General features: G+C 43.8%; 1 protein-coding gene across 3 annotated transcripts in view; it reads right to left on the bottom strand.

Annotated features, from left to right (window-relative positions):
• Positions 1-1,318: 1,318 nt before the first annotated feature.
• The window catches only part of COP1 (COP1 E3 ubiquitin ligase), a 125,011-nt gene continuing 104,441 nt past the window's right edge, over positions 1,319-21,888 (bottom strand). For all 3 annotated transcript variants that reach the window (XM_084211601.1, XM_084211602.1, XM_084211600.1), the window contains 2 exons: positions 4,613-4,657; positions 1,319-2,728 (listed from right to left, as the gene is read on the bottom strand). In XM_084211601.1, coding sequence (XP_084067727.1) covers positions 2,711-2,728; positions 4,613-4,657 — 63 coding nt within the window. In that variant the 3' untranslated portion in view covers positions 1,319-2,710. The remainder of the gene's footprint in view (positions 2,729-4,612; positions 4,658-21,888) is intronic.

Below are 21,888 nucleotides of genomic sequence, written 5' to 3' on the forward strand. Positions count from 1 at the left end.
CCAAATATCTCTGCACATCCCTCCCAAAGTCAATCACCCCCCAACTCTAAAAAGGCTGAAAATCTGACAGGAACCATTTGTTGAGTTGGTGACTAATTAAAAAAAAATATTGACCACATGCTGTTTAAAAAAACCGGAACAAAATTACAGTAATTATATGCGACTTAATTTGTCAACTGTGAAGAGTTACCTGAAGGAAAGAAAATTAAGGGGATTAAAATAAGGAGCATTACCTCTTGTGACAAAGAGACAGAGGCAAAAAATTGCCATCAACTTGTGTTTATGAGCTGCTGTGTTTCTAATTAGGGCCAGACACCAAATTTGCATTTTATCTTGATTGAAACAGAATGAAAACTGAAAAAATAAAGGCAGCCAATGTTAAACATCTTTCCCTGTTTAATTCAAGGAGTAACCTTACAGCATTCAAAACAGCTGCTTTTTTTTTCTTCTGTTTTAAAGATCTTGGCTTTGTCAGAGCAATTTCAATTTAAAAAACAGAGGATCTTCAAGTGGGGGGAGAGAAGGAATGAGGTCACCTGCCAACAGGCTGGGGTACAACAGCAGCCAGGGCAGTTTGCAAAATAAATTAGTAGGCACTGATAAAGAAGCCAGAGGCTGGGGGACACCCAGACCTGAAAGCAGGGGAAGCAGGAAGAGCAGTGGTAATGGATCATCAAATCAGCCTGCCTTTGGAGAGGGCTGGCTGGGAAGATGCTCAGCACAGTCACTCCACACCAAATTCTCTTAAAATGCAGCAAAATGGAAATCAAACTAGTGCTCAGTGGGATGTGTCAGACAGCTGCCATCAGGCAGAAGGAACCAATTTTGTTTTCTTCTGCCACAGTGACTCAGGTTACTCATACAAGGGAGACTGCAGGTAGCACTCCCGAGCAGGACACAAGCTGCTGTGCTCTCTTCTCTCTCCTTTCCTTCACTCCTCACTTTCCACCCACTGACACACCAGAAATCATGGAAGAAAACCAGAATGCAGCATTTGAGAGCCATGCATCCACCTCTCCCTTGGAGCTCAGCATCACTTTTCCCCCCACTGGACTAGACTCTCCAGAAGCTGCTGGTGGGGAGTCCCACACCCTCCTACCTTTGAAGGAGCACAGATGACCCCCTAGAAACATGCAGCAGCACTGAACCAGGACAGGACCTGTCCCCAGTTCTGCCACAAGCCTTCATCCCTGCTTCTTTACTCATATCCTCAAGAGCATCCTTGCTCTTCTCCCCTTTTCTGTGCCCAAAGGCTGTGAGAAGATTACACAGTCCTCCTGGGAAGTCAGAGTCAGGCCTTTAACAAGTGGAGGACAAGAGACCTGAGCAAAGTCCCTGCATCAATCCCAGCCCCTGTGGCAAAAGGAGACAGGTTCTGCAGTGAGTGAATGGAAAAGGATTCTGTTTGCAGAACAAAACACTTCCCACAGGTATCACTGTCTGCAGTGCACCTTTGACACCCATGGCAAGGAAAAGATGCCATGCTCACCAATTGCAGTTTGGAGCTTAACAAGTTCTGGCAGCAATCCTGACAGTTTAACCTGGCTGCTGCTTGTGAGGACCATCTGCACCTTCTTATCTGCTCTATCCTGCCAAGAAAGCAACAACAACTCTCAGCTTCATGGTTTATTCCCCCTCCATATGTACAATTAAGTGTATGCATGACCATTAAAAATAAGGCTACTTATATCATGGCTCTGAAACACATTACAAACCAACTCCATCCCCTCTCTTGTTCCAACATTCAAGATGCTTGGCTTCCATGGTGTGCAGAGAGGGGCAAACACAACCAGACCACACAGGTGATTGAGTGGTGCAGGGCTTTGGTAACTGGATCTAGAAGCTTCCTCCTGTGGCTGAGATAGTCAAACACAGCCGGGTCAGTGGGAGGCAGATCTGTATCCCACGCTGTCTTGGCAAGGTCAGTCCAGGTGCCAGGAACTGCAGCTCCCTCATCTCAGCACCTTGCTGGTGGCAGGTGGGCACATGGACAGGAGGACAGCTTAATCCTCTCCTTTGGAACTGCCCCTTTGGGGCAAGGAAGGGGTCTAAGGAGAGGAGGGAAGGGAAGGTGTCCTTCTCTTCTTGATGACTAGAGGACTTCAGTCTCCAGTGGTGTCAACCTCGGTGACGTTTCTCAACATATAATGCATCTAAAAAATAATTAATAAATCAAAGGAACAACAGAACCATATCATGATGGGATTTCAAAGTGGATTGCTTGCATGTCCAGGTAAGGCTTAGAGACTTTCTTTTTCCAGTGGGGATGAAGAAGAGTCCAGATGAAAGTAACTGGAGATGTGCAACTGAGGACAGCCCTGTGTGCTCCCGTAAGCTCCCTTCACAAGTAAATCTGTTCTCTTATGCAACAAGACAATCTTCCAGCTTCAGCTTGTGGCTCAATAAATTTTATTATTCCTTTTTGTTTTTATTTAAAAGAATTTGTTTTCCTATCATAAAAATCAGACAACCATACCACCACCACCAGCAGCAAAGTCTGTGGAGTTAATGTTGATGGCAGACAGTTTACTGGTGTTACCAGTGTCTCAAAACGTCCTAGGAAGTCCATAAATGGAAAAAAAAACCCAAACATGATCGTTCTGGGGAGGAACATCAAGGTGGTTTTGGTTTCTTGTCCCACTGTGGTTCCCAGATGAATACTGTAGCAGATCAGCAGGACCAAGTACCTCATGCCTTGGGAGAAAACTCTTCATACCAGCTCCAGTACCTGGTTAGGAAGGAAGACGAGACATTTAGAATAGGAATTTATGACATTCATTATTTCCTGTGTCAGCATATAGATCTCTAAGACAGGACTGACCCTTCCATCTCTACCCCTCAGCCTTTATTCAGCAGCATGCAATAATATCCCACAGATGGGAAAAGCACTTGGCAAACATCCCAATTTTGATGTCTGCTTGTGTGATGATAAATTAGCCACGAAGCAAAACCATCCACAGCTGCCTCATTTCCCCTCATCTCAGTCACACAGCTCTTGGGAATCTTGTAACAGAGATCAGAGCTTTTGTCATCCCAGCCCTCTGTGCTCTTGTTTCCCTTGTCCAGGCTGGGATGAAACAGCAGCATCTGAAGGCATGGGCTAGAGACAGCAGAAGAATGCCTCTGGGGCTGCATGAACCTGCTTTGGCTTTCCTGGGAAAAGCTCTAGAGCTGTACCTCATGGGTGATGCCCAGTATGGCATCTGTCCCCAACCTGGGGTGGGTTTGGGCACACCCAGGCCTTTCCCAGACCATCCCACCTTCCTGCTGCATGCTGTCAAAGGCAAATGGAGATACCAGAGTTCTGACAGCTCTGGCTGTCTGCACATTTCTCTCTGTCTGCCTTCTGTCATTAACAAGCAAAGTGCATGAGCAAAACCTCTCCTCTCTAATCACTGCTCTTGCTGCTGGATTCACTTCAAAATATCAAAAGCTTCTGTGCATTTTGTCCATTTTCCTAAGAAGCAGCTGACCAAAGTAACCACTAACCAATTCCAAAACATGATATATAAATAAATCCCCTAGGAAGGAGAGGCTACAGCATCACATGCTGCCAACAGCAGGAGTAACCCAGCCACTTGTATCCTAAAAAAAGGGAAAAAAAATCTTGACATGCAATTAAACACAGACCACTCAGGCCTTTCACCAGTCTTGCATTTATGGAGATTTTCCCAGGTTCAGAGCAGCAGCTCGGGTATGGCTCCAGAGAGCTGCTATTGCCACAGGGACGTGAGGGACAATCAGGACCTCAGCCTCGTGACAGTGACAATGCAGTGTAAAACTCTGCAGACAGCAAGTAAATGCCTTTACCAGCAGCTCCAGAATGCTGCCAGGGGTCTGGGCTACAAGCTTAGGGCATTAAGCACCAAACCTAACAGCATGGTGGAGGTCAGTGCTGCTGTGCAGATAATGTGGGATAAAGTTCTGGGTTTGGTACTGCCTTGGGCACTGGTTTTGCTTGGCTGACACACACATAAAGACGGACAGTCTTCTCCACATCACTTGACATTCCACAGACAGAAATACATTGAACAGACACTCTGGAAGACTTAATTAAGGAGCTGAAAACCTGGTACTGTGCACAGGGAAGGCTGATGCTTTCACAAAACCCGTGCTGGCAGCTGCTGTCTGTTACCACCCATCTGAGCACCAGAGTCAGACAGGGAGCATCCCTGCTCATTTCACTGCTGCTCCAGCCAGCTGCACACCAGGAGCTCAGCTTTCAGCCCTGCTGCCTCTGCAGCAGCCAGAGCACAGGCTTGGGTTAATGCTGGTGAGTTAACACTCAGCCTCTGCTGCCACGGGAACCAGCACCAGCCTGGGGAGGCGTTTGTGCAAGACCCTCAGTGCTGCCAGGGCCCCAGGGAGCAGCAGCAGGTGCTGGATGGCCACCAGCAACTCTTCCACACCTCACTGCAACTGGTTTCACTGCTGGGGCACTGCCTGTTCACTCCACTGTGTGCCAGAGGCAAATACATCATTTAAATTGCAAACCTCCACAGCCAAGATGACCTCCTCTAATGGTTTCTCCTGGCTGTTCAGTGTCTCTGACCTTGCTCTTTACTATCAACAGATTCAAGTGTTTAAAGGCAAGATGTGTAAAATAACTTACCTTAATTGTACCCTGACTGTTAGCAGCAATAAGCACGTTGGACTCCTGGAAAAAAAAAAAAGAGGCACTATCAGAACCTGACATTGCTTTTCCTCCCCCCCTTTTTTTTGGATGAAGCAGCAGAGAAGAAGTTATTTTTATCTTAAACATTACAAGTATATCTAATTTCAAAGGGGTTTAACTCTTCCTACATCCAAGATGATTTCAAGGCTAGAAGTCTTTATAAGTTATACTACCTTGAAGAATTAGAAAGCAATAATCCTTAGTGCTTGTACAGAGCTTTAAATCTCCAAAGCAATTTACAAACATGAATTAATTCTCACAGCCTCCCTGTGAGTTGGACTAATAAAAATAATAGTTATTTCATCTTTTGGCAGCACATGGACAAAGATCTCCAGCGCCCTAACTAAACCAACTAATCACCGTTACAAAACCCCTCTAGCTCCGAGGCCAAGAGGCTTCAGATGAGTAAAACAAAGAGGAGAAGAGATTAGAGAGCAACAGCAGATGCACCCAGTTTGAAAGGGAAGATAAACAGAGAGGCTCCAGCCCTGCCTTAAGCAGAAAGGCAGCATCTATTTACCTCCTGCCAATTGATGGAGTTGCATTTGGAGATATCCTGGTTGACTGCAAATTAATGGTCTGCCGCATCAGTCAGGCAACCCCCAGGCAAAAGCTGGAGAAGAGAGAGCGCCTTCTCTCCAGACCGCATTCCTCACGTGACCAGCAAGCACAGATGCACCCTCCCCAGCCAAAATCCTATCCAAAATCTACAGGGAAATCCACACACAAGCACTGGGGTGCTGGAAGAGCCCTGGAGGTGTGGGGAGGAGCAGTGCTCCCAGAGGGGTGTCCTGCAGCCGTCGCGCGCTGCTGCACCGCCCGCAGCGAACTGCTTTCTCTCAAGACAGTGGATATCTTTTCTGAGACACATTTTGAAATTTCTCTCACTGCTGCTACCCATCCCCAGACAAAGTTGCTGTAATTATCCCATCGCTTAACACATGCATTTTTAATGAACTCGGTGACTAGAAGAAGCCCTGCTCCAAAGGGAGTGGGAAGGCAGCTCAGCGCAGCCCCAAGCTGGCTGTGCGCTGCCTCACCGTGAACTTCAGGACTTTGCACAGCCTCCAGTTTTGAGGCAAAGGAAGAAAAATCCTCCTCAGTGTGAAAATCCATTTATCAGGTAAGAATAGCCATGTGGTGGACCACTGGGCTAACTGACACAGATAGATTTGTTCACCCTGGTACAATCATTAGAGGATTAGTTAAAACTCCTGATATTATCTCACTAATGATCCTCCAAGTCTAAGCTCCTGAAAAGAAAGTATATCCTCAAAGGAAGAACATACTGCAATTTCTTTTAATTTGGTGGCTAAGACTCTAATGCAGTGAACTCTCAGCTTCTGGTTAACAACATTAAAATCAAAACTCACTGGGGGGGGGTGGGGGAGCAGATATAAATATTATCTGGACACTGAAACAGGGACCAGGATGCCTGATAGGATTCTGGAGGCAAAGGAGAGGGATCAGCAGCGATCTACTGTGCAGTGCAGGAAACCTGAACTGCTGAGTGCAGATGATGCAGGGTTTGAATGATTTCCCTTTGCACTGTGAGTGACTGGCAATTCACCCTGCTGCTGCAGTCTGCTGGGGTGCCACTGTAAATGAACTCTGTTCCAATGAACAGTTTTACCTCCTAAATAAAATAAAAATGCCAGAGGGTAATTTACTCTCACTCCCTTGTTCTTCAGAAGCCCATGGGTGTTGGGTTTTTTTCAGCAGGGTCTGAGCTAATCACTGCTCTGCTGCTTTCATCCACAACCATGAGATGCAAACAGGAGCAGACAGCAGCAAAATTAGCACCAAATCTGTCAGTGAACAGTGACTTGCTTGTTAAGGCACTCCAGCACTGCTTCTCCAGGAACACAGCTAAGTAACTTGTTTTTAATCCTCCAAAGAGACAATTCCCTTCCTTTTCTGCAGCCTGTAAAACAGTCAGTCAATACACTCAATGTGTTAAACACCTAAAGAAGACATGAAGTTGTTTAGATCTGCAGGTTTGTAGCTGTGTGCACATTAAACCAATCTTTTTGCCAGGACATGTATGAATGGAGTCACCATCACCTCTGAACTGGGAGAACACCTATTTCCCCAAATGCACTACTTGGACTACCTGTAGCACTGAGGCATGGAGAACAGGGCCTCACCATCCATTGTGGCTGCATGTTCTACTTTACTATAACCAACTGGTGCTTCTGTGCAGGGCAAGAAGGTTTAAGACTGGCCTTACTCATCCCTTCCACTTCTGCTGCCTGCAGGAGCCAGCAAATCCCAAAGCAGAGGCACTGGGAATGTGGGAGACCCAGCCCAACTGAGTAATCCTGCTCTGAAGAAAGCAGTTATTCAAATGACTCTTCTACACATGAATCTTCTCCTATGAGATGATTTTTTTGCACCTGCAGCCCTTCTTAGCAGGAGAGGCAGAAAGAACAAGCTGCTTTTGCTGAAACAAGACTGAAGAAGAAAAATGAACAAACATAGCAAAGATTGAGAGATTAAGGTTTACTGCCTGGCAAACAGCAGCATTTTGTTCTGTGTGGCTGCTAATACCAACCTTTAGAATCTTGGTCCTCTTAAGGCAATAGAAAAAAACTCTGGGGATGTCAAAATTATGCATCTTCTTGTCTTTTAATGTTACATATGAACTAAAAAATTTAATTTGCAAATGTAGGTGCACGTCAGGATTCATGTTAATATAGAATGCAGTTCCAGAACTGCTCTAACATGCTCCAGGGCTGAAGTTCTGTGCTAAGACCTATGAAAAACTTTCTGCATCTGCCTGCCTTTTTTTTATATTTTGACTGCAAAGACAGTATTATGGGATATCTGAAGGGCAGTTCCTTGACATGGGAACTTGACACCACCATGAATCTCTGTTATTACACAGGCTGGATTCATATTCACAAGGAGGTATCCATTCTGTAAAAGGAGGCTGTCAATTGGTCTTGAGTGCAAAGAGAGACCTCTGTCCTGAACCTGACACATCCCTGTTTCTCCAGTCTGAATATGACTGCTGGACCCACAGGAACTTCAGAGCATTCTCCCATGGGATTTGAAGGGACTTTCACTGATTGCACCAAAAAAAAGAGAAATTTTTGCAGCACATTCTTGATGGCAATGAAAAACAAAATCAAGTTTAGGACCTTCCAGAGGATATGAGATACCTGCTAGATTCATCATTCAAAGGAATTATTCACCTGGTGACAGCTGGGTTTTGAAGCACACTGATTTCCTTCCCTCCAAGATGAGCCCTATTTTGGATGGCCCTGGGGAAGCAATTTGTACAGGAAAGGAACAGAGGAGAATTAAAGTCTGGCTGACTGCTGGTATTCATGCAAGAGTAGTCAACATTAAGACAATCAGAAATGCTCTGCATGTTTTGCAAGGTTTGAAGAAACTCAGCTGAACAACTCAAAATTTGTCAGAGTTGCTCCAGTGCAACAGGGAGTCAGTTACAGCTGAGGCTGGAGCTCTTCCACTCCCCTTTACATCTTTGTGTAAGAAAACATTGCTGGGAGGAGAGGACACCTAAATGAACGTGATCCCAGATGGACAACCTGGAAACCACACACACATCTCCTTGAAGGGACACCCACTGATACCCACGTGGGCTCAGCTCCAGGGAGTGAGGAAAAGCTCTGGACAGACCTTCCACCCTCCCAGTGCCTGCAGGGCTCCTCCCTGCTACTCCTTCTCACCAATAAAGATGCCTTGCTGCAGCTGCAGGAGCTACACATCCCTCTCACCAGGGGAATGGTGCAAAATCATAGCTGAGCATTTTAGTCTTCCTCTGTTGACATCAAACCTGTCCCAAAAGGGCTCAAAAAAGATGAGCACAAATCACTAAGAATTTTTTTTCCCTTGAATACAATCCTTTCTGAGACTATTCCTCCCTTGCTATCCCACACATATCAATCCTTCAAGTGGAAATCAGAAGGAAAAGCTGAAGAGATCATTCCTTAGGATGGATGTGTTTCCAAGCTATTTGTGCACATTTTCACATGAAGGACTAGAAATAATTTTTGGCTCTTTCACCATATTGTAAACCATTACAGGCCATAATGTTTGCACTTCTTTGTTATGCCCCTCATTCTACACAAATAAAGGAGATTCACCTCAAACTTCCAGCACAGCCATCACTCAGGTAAGCATGAATATCCTGGATTTTCAGCTAGGTTTGTTCTATGGATTCAGAATTAGGGTTCTTAAAGATCTTATTTTAAATTAACAACTTCTCACCTTCCCTCCCCAGCAGATGTTTTGGCTAACAAATGGCTGTTTTTTCAACACTTATTCCAAGGAGCTGGAGCCTAATTAAGCAAAGCTGTTGAATCAGTGGGAAAATCACCTGGGTGAGAAAGCTTGCACTCAATTGTCTTCTGTTATTTACAGGTAGAATAAAAGTATATAGCTGAACTAAATCTAGTGCTGTTTGCACAGAAACTCCATTATTTAAGTAAATTTACTCCTTCCTTACTGAAGGTGGCAACTATTACTCTGGTGCTGGCTTTTAGGACTGAGCTGCAGACTATCTTCAAGACATATTTCACCAAAACTTTTCCCATCAATGTCACACACAAAGTCTTTCTACATATCTAAATGTGCAAAAGTGGTTCCCCAATAGACCACCACTGCTTGACTGCTCTTCATCTTGTAATTAGCAGATTCTAATGGCTTTTCACTCTAATTCTCCTGAGCCCTGGTTATTTTCTTGCTGTATGACACAAGTCAGTTTTTTGTTTTTGAAAGAAAATTACAAATTCTAACCCAGAAAAAACAATGAACGTCCAGTGTACAAAAATCAAGAGGTTTTGAAAAGCTGAACTGATTAGATCCCTTCCCAGTGGGACAATGTGCAAATTTTGGGGGTTTTTTCCTATTCTTGTGGTACAATTGTTATCTATGAAAGGTGCACACTGGGTTGGTTGAAGTGGTGCACAACCTCTATCCCTGTAAACCAGAATTTACTTTCTATGCCATCACACTAACCTAACATTAATCCCTTTTGAGCAAATTTAGAGGAATATTTATTATCTATACTGTGAACACCAGGCTCAAGCAGAAATTAATTACTTTACACCAAGTGCTTCTTTACAGAACAAGGTCTAACATATAAAAGATGTTGTACCAAAATATTTTAGGAGCAGTAACACCCAACTTTTTAGGTATTAAACCTGGAACAGAACATGCACACCAAAATTGTGTCTTTTAATCCTTAGAAACTGTATTTTTATCTAATTCTGAAGGTAATTCCTTTGTACACAGACACATAAAGCCTCTTCAGGCTTTAGGCTTATCTGGGCCTCAGCAAAAAAGAGAAAACAATCTATCTGAAAAAGGTGTTTGTGCTTCTTTCTAGATCCAGCTGCAAATACACAATCTTTTGGGTTTTCAGGTTCACAAATGCTACACAATTATACCCAGCATAACAAGGATATTTCCTAAAATGTTAAGCCACAGATTTAAAGATTATGGCACTCCTCTGACTCACTTTCTGTAGAAAGACTTGCCTACAATCATATCCACATATATATAGTTTCCTCCTATGTCAGAATTCATGGGTACACTGTAAAGCTTTTTAGAAAAAAGTTTTCAAACAAATTAGTGTTTTCATCATCCTGCATCATGCAGAGTTTGCAGCTTCCACATCAGGTGAAGTGCATCTCACTAGGAAATCTGCCCAGGTAGAAATTCAGCATCTCCTTGAATCCCTTCCCTTATTTTTCAGCAATTCCAGACTTTAACCTCTGTACATGGGATGCCTTTATCAAGTTTCCTGACATTTGCACATCTGGTATTTCTAGCTGCAACTCAATACACATGACTACAGCTCTTTTTCCTCCTCCCTGAAGTAGTCTCCTCATTTTGGATTTTACAATGCATTTTTCTCCTTCTGTTCAGATCCAGCCCAGCAGAAGACGGCGCTGTGTAACTGGAAGCTTATTTGTTATCATACATCCCCAGGTCTGTATTCACAGCTCAGGGTGCCCTGAGGAGAGCAGCAAGGCTTGCTCCAATGACACACTCAAATAAGCAGTAAGCTATCTCAGCCAAGTGAGAAACCCCTTCTTCTTAACGTGCCCTTTTCATTTCTGCATGTAGCTCTCAAAAAACAACATCAACAAGGCAACTAAGTCAGGGCTAGAAGAAAATAGAAGTACACACATATCCAGTGCTGTATACAGCCATCAATTTCCTTGTTTCTTTGCCATCTTCTGAATTCAAGGTGGAAATGGAGGCCAATGAGGCTGATGGGAAGAAGGCAAAGAAAGCTCTGCAAAGGCAGGAGAGCCAGCCAGCAAAGCCCACCCCAGGTACTGCTGATACATTACAGGCAACTGCCTCTGCAATTTAGTCACTCTAGAGCAAAACTGGTATTGATGAGCATCTAACTTATTTAGAATTCAAGATGAGAAAATCTCATTAGACACTTATTATTTGGCATCTACTGCAAAGCGAGATACACAGCTCTAACAGCTGCTGCACACTCCCCCATCAGGCAAGGCAGGGAGACATAAGTTAAAACCAAATTATTCTGGTGTTAACCCTGCATCCCCAAAGCACAAGTCTTCCCCTCCCCTCTGTGTGGGAATATTGAGTTCCACTGCCCATTTATCTGTGACAGGGTGTCTAAAGTTTCTTGTTCCTATAGTCATAAATCCTGGGATATCAGATGCTCCCCATAAACAATATGGTCAAGACCTTGAAGGAAGTGGCAGCAGTATATAAATACAGCTTACAATAAGCATTCAAAAACCATATACATAAACATGCAACAACATTAATATCAATATTGCAAAACCACAGGAAATGGCAAGGCATTAGTTTAGTGAAGACAGCTTTTAGCATCAATTTAAGACTTAAAACTCCCAAATATTCATTTGGCAATGCAATGCCACACATTGCTTGACAACTGCATGGTTTAAGACCTGCATTCCTACTGCCAGTGTGTCTCCCCTTTCCCTTCTATTGTTTGTTGCAGTCAGTCATTACATCATGCTGGAGGTGATGTATTTAATCTCTCCCTAGCCAAGGTCAGGCTGCCCTGCCCAGCAGTGCAGAGTGGGGCAAAACCAAGCCCCAGGGTGTTATCATTAGTATTGCTATTGCATATGCCTCCCTTCCAAACTTGCATCAAAAACAAAATACACAATCTGGAGAAACAGGCACCAATCTGCATGAGAGTATTCAGACATATCATCTAAATCTGGTACTTTTCAATTTTGATTTTGTGCAGACCAGTGGCAAACCATCAGGGATCAGAGGTGTAAACAGAAATCAGTAGGATGTGAAAAGGCTTTTCTGTTCAAGCTACCCTGAATTAGATAAGACAAGCAATCCACCCTACAAACACCACAGCTATGCAGCCCAGTCCCAAAGCACAGCAAGGACCACAGCTCCCAGCTGCTGCACTAGGAAAGAAATGCTGCAGGGAGACTTATGAGAAAAAGGTTTCCCCCCAGAAGATGGCTGGGCACTGGAACAGGCTCCCAGGAAAGTGGTCACAGCACCAAGCCTGACAGAGCTCAGGATGTGGTGGGATTGTCAGGGTGTCCTGTGCAGGGCCAGGAGTTGGACTTCATGATTCTTGTGGGTCCCTTCCAACTCATGATATTCTATGATTCTATCCCAGCTGCTTGGTCCTCTTTAATTTACAGCACACTCCCCTTACCCTTACTGCAAAAGGCAAACTTCAATCTGCTAAAGCCTAAATCTGCTAAAACTGCTTCATGTTCAGATGGTTGTGTTGTGCCTCTTTCACAGTCATGGTGTGCTTCTCCCACCTCTCTTATCTTCTCTATTCTTCTTCCAAGTCAGTGATTTCTTTTCCAGCTCAACTGTACCCAACACTCCTCAGCTCCCTCTTTCAAATCATCTTCACACTTGAATCAGCAATTCCCTTACTTGTGCAAGAACACTTGGATCTTTCCAAGACCATCTGTCCCATATTCTTCAGGGCTTTTATATTTCTGAGATCATTGTCCCTGGCATAGCATTTCTCATCAAAACCTTACTTTCAGCACTCTGTTGTTGGTTTCAACTGCCTCTTCCACAGCACTAGGAACATCTCTCCATCTCCTCTTCCCCCTCTAGTGAATTCACCTTTGAAAATCTTGCTTACAGCAGTTTCCTTTCCTTTCCCAGAGTCATTTGTCTCAGTCTCTAAATAGCTGAATGATAACAGGCTTAGAATTGATCCAACCACCTTGATGTTAATATTTTAAATTATTAAGTCTTAGTTCTCTAATGCCAATAAATCATTTATATGTGCACATTTAATTAACAATCCAATCAGTAAAAACAACTTTGCACCACATGTTTTATCAGAGGAACCAAAGACACATTACAACATTAATTAGGTGTAATAAATGCCCTGGTGAGGTAGAGAAGTATTATCCTACATGGGGGGAAACAGAGGTAACAACACTTGGTGGATTTGCCCAAGGTTAATCCAGATGTTCCCAATGAGGTGTTAAACAAAAAGAGCAGGGATGAAGGTTAAACTGAGGTTTAATTCTCTTCATAAGAATTCCTGTTGGAACTGCACTATTTACTTACCTGCTGGTGGGAAATCCATTCCAGTTCTATTCTTTTCCTAAAAAAACTTGAGGCACAAACCACTGCAATCAAGCATGCTGAAAACCAGCTCTAAATTGTGACAGCCAGTCATGGTCCAACACGGTCCATCATGCCCAGCTGGGGGTTCTGAAGGACACATTATGACCTTCCCACACCTGCACACACCTGAGCTTATGGGATGCTGGACACTCCCCTGCTGGTCTGAGGCCCTAGATGTACATGAGTGTCTGGTAGCTCCAGGTACTTCAACAGCTCAACCAGCCCATGGGGAATTTCATACCAGGAATTCCTGAATGACCCAAGCAAACCTCTGGAGACAGAGGAATTGCAGCTGTGTAACTGGTGGGTTACATACTGGCCACTGCTAGTGGGATAGGCTGGGGAAAAAAACCTTCCTAAACCCCTCACATGACACCATCCCCTCAAGGCAAAAGTGGAAGAACAATTCATGCATCACAACCAGGGATGGTGGCAATCAATACAGGAAGATGGGTTAAGCACAGGTGATGTCAGGAATGATGAAGGGAGCCAAGCTGAGCCAGGCTGGCTGGGTCAGAAAAAGGGAAACACTTTGGCAGAAATTCATGAAATCAATTTATTTAAAACTGATAATGGATACATACTCTGCTACTGATTCATTTTATATGGTTGGCTGTCAACAATCTGGGGCAGCCAAGCTGTCTGGGCAACACCTGGTATGGTGGGGTGATCAGGCTGGAAGCCAGGTGCCCACCAAAGCCAGTCTGTCACTCCCCTCCCTCAGCTGGACACAGGACACAAACAGGCTTAGAGTCGAGATGAGGACAGGCAGAGATACCTCTCCAGTCACCATCACAGGCAAAACAGGCTCAACTTGGGCCAAATCTGATTTATTACTAATCAAATCAGAGTAGGATAATGACAAATAAAAGAAAATCTTAAAAATACCTTCACCCCACCCCTACCTTCTTCCCAGGCTCAGCTTCACTCCTGATTTTTTCTATCACTTCCCCCTCAGGGACAGAGGGACAATGAACTGGGGCCACAATCAGCTCATCATGTATTGTCTCTGCCATTCCTGCACTTCTCAAGGGGAAGAGTCCCCAGGCTCTTCCCCTGCTCCAGCATGGGGTCTCTCCCACTAGAGACAGCTCACAAACAGCTTCAGTGAGTCCCCCCCAGAAACTGCAATTCTTCATGAACTGCTCCAGTGTCAGTCCCTGTGTGGTCACAAGCCCTGCCAGGAAACCTGCTCTACAGTGTGGGCACCCTCTCCACATGTCCACATGTCCTGCTGGGAGTCTGCTGCAGTGGGGCTTCCCACAGGGTCACACATCCTTCTTTTGGGCATCCACCTGCACTGGCATGGAGTTCTCCATGGGCTGCAGGCAGGTCTCTGCTCTCTGTGGACCTCCATGGCTGCAGGGAATTCCCTTGTGCCTGGAGCCCCTTCTTTCTCCCCCTCCCTCCTGACAGAGCTCTGGGTGTGCAGCAGAATTGTTTCTCACATATTCTCACTCCTCTCTCCCTGCTGCAGTTGTGCAGTATTCCCTCTCAACTCATCTTGAGCACATTATCCCAGAGGTGCTGCCAGCATTGCTGATGGGCTCAGCTTTGGTCAGCACTGTGTCCATCTTGGAGCTGGCTGGTACTGGCTCTGCTGGACAGTGGGAAAACATTGGGAAAGTTCTCACAGAAGCCACCCTTTCACCCCCCCACAACTAAAACCTTGCCACACAAACCCACCTAGTACATATCCTCTCCTGCAGGCTGTAGCTTTTTTGCCCCATTCCAATGAAAACCACCTCCACTCCCAAGACTGATCTGACACAGATAATCAAAAAAGGGCTGGCCTGAATTGTGACATTTTTAGTTTCTATGCTTTATCTGTAATAACATCCCTCAAACATACCCAACCATTTTTAAGTGGGACCAGACCACCAAACCAAAGCCAATCCCTGTTACAACAGCATCCTAAACCAACCAACTTTGAAAGTTCTGGACATGCATTTAAATCCTGCCCACTGCATTAGTGGGTCTCAGAATAATGTTGCAGAGGGACTTGAGTGCACAATAAACACATTAACTCTTCTAAATGTTTTGCTTATGCCAGCTGGAAAAGAAGGATGATGGTTTCACTGCATCTGCAAGCTTTCTAATTGTGTTAGTGGATGGGCCAGAAGTCTGGCAGCCATGGAAATCAAAGTCTTCATGTCTCTTTAGGCCAAGAACAGTATATTTAAAAGCAACAGGAATGGAGTCACAGTTCCAAGTGTCAGCACTGAGGGTGCTGTCTGAGGCAGGGAACAACAGCATATGTTCAAGCTGAGGCTGCAAGCAGGGAGTGTGGGAAATTACACATCTGTGGGGCAAGCAGGGCTACAGCAATAGGAAGAAACACACCAGGAAAGCAAAAATATCTCATCCCTGGAAGCTGCTTCCCCCCAAAGGGCTGCAGGCTGCTTGGTGGCAAGAACAGAGAAGAGAAGGATACCTGCAAGATGGCCCAGCTTGCAGCTGCATAAACCACTATTTATATTAAAAAAAAAAATTATAAATGTTTTCTTTTTATTTTCTATGCAACACACATGTGCCATAGAATTGACCTCACCAGGACCTGGTGAGATAAAAGAAATGATGAATGGTTTCTTGTGGAGAAAACTCAAGGCACAAACATTAACATTAGCACGCAGAGAAGCTTCATGAAGTTATACCTTCACTAATGCTATTTATAATATATGCTGATTTGGGAAAAAGGACTTTGATTTGAAGAATGAAAGTTTAATTAAGGTAAAACAAAAATTTCCATTAATCTTGATAGAATTCACAGTCTGCAGCTCTCCTTCACCATCCACTTCAGCTAATGCTATCACAGGATCAAGAGCAGCCCTACGTACCTGAAACCTCCTGCAATGCAGACAAGGCTGGGCAAGCTGGAACAGAGCACGTGGCCCTCCCTAGGCTTGGGAAATAGGACACTTTGTCTCCTCAAGATATTGCTCCAAAAATGCCCTGAGTGCAGCAGGCACATGTTTTCACTAGCCAGGACACACAGGAAAATGAAGAAGGGATGATGATAAACTTGAGAATGGCAAAGAAAAATGGCCAGAGCCTAAGACCTGCAGGCAGGTCTCATGTCATAAGCACAAGTTTTCTCTTCAGCAGGTAAAATTCCAGTTATACTTAAATCTTCTCCCTGTGTGAATTCAAGTCACAGAGTTTGTATTAAAAACATTTTCTGTCTTCTGTTCCCATAGTACAGGTAAGGATGGAGCAGCAGAGCAGAGTATCTTCCCCAGCCAGCAGAAACCATCTCCTACACACCTGTGGCCAAGAAGGGGTTTAGGGCTGGCTTGGCTCACAGCCAGTGAGGGCTCTGTAAATCTATTATAACTGTATGGAAGAGGGGGCTGACCTCAACTGTGGCCAGGTCATGCCTGCAAAGCTGTTTGGGAGACAGGGATCTTTGCTTTGTACAGTGAAAGATGCTGGGATCTCTGAAAGAAGATATTTCAAAGGCATTTTTGCAGGTCAGATTTCAAAGTAAAGCCCCAATGCAAACGATCAGCTTTCATGACAATATTGTATGGTATTGATAAAGACAATACAGTAAATTGCATTTTAATAAGGTCTGACTGTAAAAAAAAAAGTGAAGAACTTAATTAAACAAAATCATGCAGAGTATAGAAGATACACATGAAGTTGCTTTCAATATCCCACTCCTGATGCTTTCCCCATTGTATTTATCTGAGGGGAGAAGGGAGTGAGAAGACAGCTGTGCCTCAGGCATTAAGAATGATGAGAGTACAGCTTTATAGCTTTAGTACAATAAATGCAAAGCATGGCATCTTCCCTGCTTCATTCTGCAGAATGAACTATTCAAAAGATAATAATGAACTTTGAATCATCTAGAGGACTCAATTGTGCCTTCTGCCTGCTTCCCTAATCTCAGCCATCTGACACACTCCTGAATCCAGAGGCATGAGGGAAACCAGCAACTAAAATGTATCCAAGAAGTCAAGAATCACTGGGTCATTCAGGTGTAGAAAAGTATCTTAGATTTGAAAACAAAGGATGTAAAAAGAACAAACAAGGAAACCCACCAAGGACTGAGATTAAAGTCAGAAGCAAATACGGGATGTCTTATGACAAGTTCATTGATTGTGAAAGGGGGAAAAAAATATCCAAACTCAACACACAATTCTAGACAATACTAGACAGAAATTGTCTATTCTTTCATTCACCTTCCAACTTTCCCTCTCCTCAACTTGCTCATTCACCTCCCTGCAACTTACCCTCCCCTAAGGAATACCAGGAGGCAGCCCCTGAATTCTAATTGCATTTGCTATTCCACTAAATCCCATAGATCTAAATGGGCAAAATTAGCTGAATTCACCTATCAGGCATTCTCCACAGTACTAGAGGAGAAGGCACCTGAAGCTGTAAGATGGGCTTTCTTTTGTTTACAGCTCTTAAATAATTCAGAGAGGAGCTGTCAAGTTGAATCTGCAAAGCTCCCTTGACTTTGGACTTGTGCTATCAGACTGCTTGCCTATTGTTTATAAAGACAAAAAGGAAAATGTTACAGGATCATATGTCTGCACGGGAGGGGAGTCAAGGACTAGGAGAACAAGGGCTGTCAGGACAGAAGTCATAAAAAATACAGATGGGAAAGCAAAAGTAGGCAGTAGGTGAAATACAGATGTACCAGCAAAGCAGCAAGAGCAAGTTGCCAGTTTGGTTGTGCTATAAATACACAATGCTTGCAGTTTCTTGTGGAATATGATGTCGTCCTTTAAAAAGGAAAAGCCCAAATGCAAATGGTAACTTTAATTAGCAATTAAAAGCCCAACTTCCCAGCTATACAATTGCAGCTGCCTCTCCCAGATCTATCTCTCTTCTGCAAACCCATGACAGCTGTCAGGCAGTGGGCCAGCACTTAATAATCATTCCCAAACCTCAGACAGCACAAGCCCATACTTTCTTTCCTTTTTTTCCTGGGCTCTTTGGGCAGACAAAGATTTACTAGGTCCTACCTGGGGACACCAGCAAACCACAGGTGATGGCCCCTGGCATCCCAGGGAGTTCATACATTTCAAGGTGCCTTTTAGAATTTTTTATTTTTAAGCGACTCTGTGGCAAGCACAGCTCTGATGGGGTTTTGCAGAGTCATTTTCAATCAAAGCTGCAAACCTGACTTTAAAGCAAATGACTGTTTCTTGAAGCAGCAAGAATGGAGAGGGGAGGGAAAACCTTAGGACATGCAGCTCCACTCAAGCACATCCCTCCAACCAGAATGCAATCACCTCCACAGCCAGTTTGCTAAACCTAACAAGAACTTTTAAAAAAGAGCATTTTAATACAAACCCCAATAACTATGATTACAGTCTTGCTCTAAGCTACTGAGCTGGATTAACACTTGGCAATTATACTTAGCTGTGCATGCTGCAAACAAAATCCTGCCCAAGGGCTGTCCCCACGTGGTGGGACATTGCAGCTGAGGATGCTGCAGGAGCTCTCCCATTGCAGGGTAACACACATGTAAGGAGGGGAACGATCTGATTTAGCTGGCTGTCCTAAAGCAGACAGAGACCTCCACTTTGCTCTAGGAAGACTGCAACAGTGGACAAAAAAATATTTATTTTGCCCATGACTGGTCCCAACTGGTCCCAGCAGCTTCCAGTCCTAGAAAATTTCATGATTACACCAGCCTTTTATACACTGTCTTTTATCCTGGGCTCCTGACCGTATCAAATCCTAAATGAAACATGATGTAAGGCATGCAAATAAGCCAAAGAAGAGAGGATTCACATAATAGGAAAATATCATTAAGTGGAAAAGTTTAACTCAGAAGGTCAAAATCATTCTAACCAGAAGAAAGAGATGCTGCATGGGGCACACTCACATGCCCCAAAGCCTCAAATGTGGCAGTGACAGTGCCTTTCCTACTCACTCAGTGACTGCCAGCCAACAGCACAGCCTGGAGCTGCACTGCCATTAATAAGTCCCTAAATTTCTTGGCCTTGAATACACTCCTAAACTCCAGGGAACAGCTTGCCAGTGTGTTGCCTGCAAGAGTCCCTACAGCAAGATGCTGCTTCACCACTCCCTGACTCCATCCCCTTTTCTTAAAAACTATTTTAAATGAGGTATATGCATCTGAAATGAGCAATGCCAGCTCCCAAACTTTACTGGTTAAAGTCTGCACTCAGGTAAGAGCCCTGAAAGGAACACAGGGGCTGCTGAGTTTCCATGTCACAGGCTGGAAATCCTTTAATTAGCTGCTTCCCTCCCCTGCTCTCTCCTTGTCCTCAAAGAGCAAAATCCAGTTGATATCATAACTCCATTCCAGGCTATAACTGGAAATTTAGGATGGCCTTATAGGCATACACACTTCCTGGCAGAATACAAGAGGTTAAAAAAAGACAGTAATTTTTGAAAGCATGTTTTTGTTGGGGCTAGCAGCAAAGGGGGGCAGGGGATCATGCTGTGGCTTTGCTGGACATGCTGCCCCAGTGCTGGAGCTTGTCCTTTCTGGGTTCTCAAAGAGGAATCCAAACTGCATTAAGGAACTTCATCCATCCATCCATCCTGCACAAGCCCAGGAGCAGCTCAGTTCATGGCAGAACTTTAAGCCAACAGAGGCTTTTGCAAGTCGAGTGAGCCTTTTTCCTGCATACCAAAGTAATTTCTAGCTAACACACAAAACAGATTTAACCCATTCTGTACTACACCTCCTAACAACTGTATTCCAAAAGCCAGAAAGCATTTCACTTTCTAATGAGCCAGCAAATGAGTAAAAAGCATCTCTCTCTGTACAATGTACTCACAAGCAGCTCTCATGCTTGTGATTTCTCAGCACTGTGAGGCTGAAGTGAGATCTGGGTAATGTTCTACATCACTGTTTAAGAGCAATTCAATCATCTTTGTTCTGGATTAAGTCTTGCTCCCGATTAAATTTAACAGAGCAATGAATAGGAAATCCACGACTTGGGAAGTAGGCAGATGTTATCTTTAAACCCAATTCACAAGTAAAATCATCTCTCTCACAACAGATAATTCTGCTAGTGTTCAAGTTATTTTCACACAGTGGTTATAAAAAATTATCTCTAGATATCTCAAATAGAAATGACTATTTTTAATGCTCCCTGTCACTCTGAATGCATGCTAAGACTAACAATACTGCATCAAAAAGAAGAGCTCAACAATCATGGAATCCATTAAGCTACCAATGACTAATAGAAAAAAAAAAGAAGTTGAAAAATACTCAAGTATACAAAGAAAAGAATTACCTACTGGGATTACAGGAGTGAACAAAACCCCTTGTGTTGCACTACAGCACTTCTGATTTTCTAATACCCTTCAGCTACGTAAACATTAGAATACAAACCCCACCTTTGCTGTCAAAGGGTGAGGGAAGACAAACACTTCTGGCATTTGATTTCTTTTTTTTTTTTTAAGCTAATCTGCTTCATCCTCCCTTGATTTTAGATATTCTTTCTGAAGAGTTGCTGCTGTTGACTCATTCCTCAACAGACACCACAGAGCTGAAGCACGTGGTAGGTACTCTGCTTTTCTCTGAGCCTGGTGATGCTTAAAATGTTTCAGAGGAGAGATGGTGAGAAATACAGAACAGAATACAAGGGACATAAGAAAATAAAAATTACTGTCCTCTGTCAGGACTTCACAACGTATTTCTTATCACAGCAAACTTGCATGTAGTGTTATAAACATCAGTAGAAAAGCTCCCACAAATAGCTCATGATCATGTCCTGCCCTACCTAAACCATCCAAGAAGAGATAAAGGACTGTATCATGAAATGGCCTCTAAAATCAACAAAGCCACACATAGAGCACATACACAGTATGTGTTTGTGGGGATAAGGAGAGACAGACATTGGCATTTGGTGTCACATTCATTACTTCATTAACTTTGATATGTGATGAGCTGGGCTCAAATTTCACATTCATGTGTTACCTGAAATCACTACAGAAGCCCCAGCCAGACTGAAAATATATTATAAACTTATTTCAAATCTGTTTGCAAAGGAAAACAGCAGAAACTTCAAAAACCTATATGATAAAAGAGTTAAGAAAACTCCCCATCTCCTCCAGAATGGATAATTCATAGGTTCACAATGAATAGCAAAATCCAAAAATTTCCTGGTGGGCTGAAGAGGAGGCTGTCTTTGTCCCTGCTGCCATGCTCAGACATCTCTGCTGTAGAGGGAAAACCAAAGGGAATTAATGAAAGGAAGAGAAGGGGTGGCTGCAGAGGGTGGCCAGGAGGCACACAAAGGGTCTGAGCTCACATTCAGGATATGCTGGGAAAGCTGTGGACAAACTGCATCCCTTCCCCTGTAGCAGTACATCCAGCAAACATTTATCTGAAAGGAATCTCCAAAGAAGTATTTTTGTTAAACTTCTAAGCCTTGGTTTACTTTTGGAAAGCTAAATATATATATATATATTCTTAAGTTTTGAAACAAAGAAAACACCCAAGCTCCCAATGCTGGCAGCTGCCTGCTATAACAGCAGAAGAAAAGTTGCTAAATCCTGTTCTACTTCCAACTTCCCCACATCCACTTCTTTTTTTATGCATTTCCCAACAATTTAAATTCCTTCTGTTGCATTGTCAAGCAAAGTATGAACCT

The sequence above is a fragment of the Fringilla coelebs genome (genome assembly GCF_963513975.1).
Source record: "Fringilla coelebs genome assembly, chromosome: 9".
Taxonomy (NCBI): domain Eukaryota; kingdom Metazoa; phylum Chordata; class Aves; order Passeriformes; family Fringillidae; genus Fringilla; species Fringilla coelebs.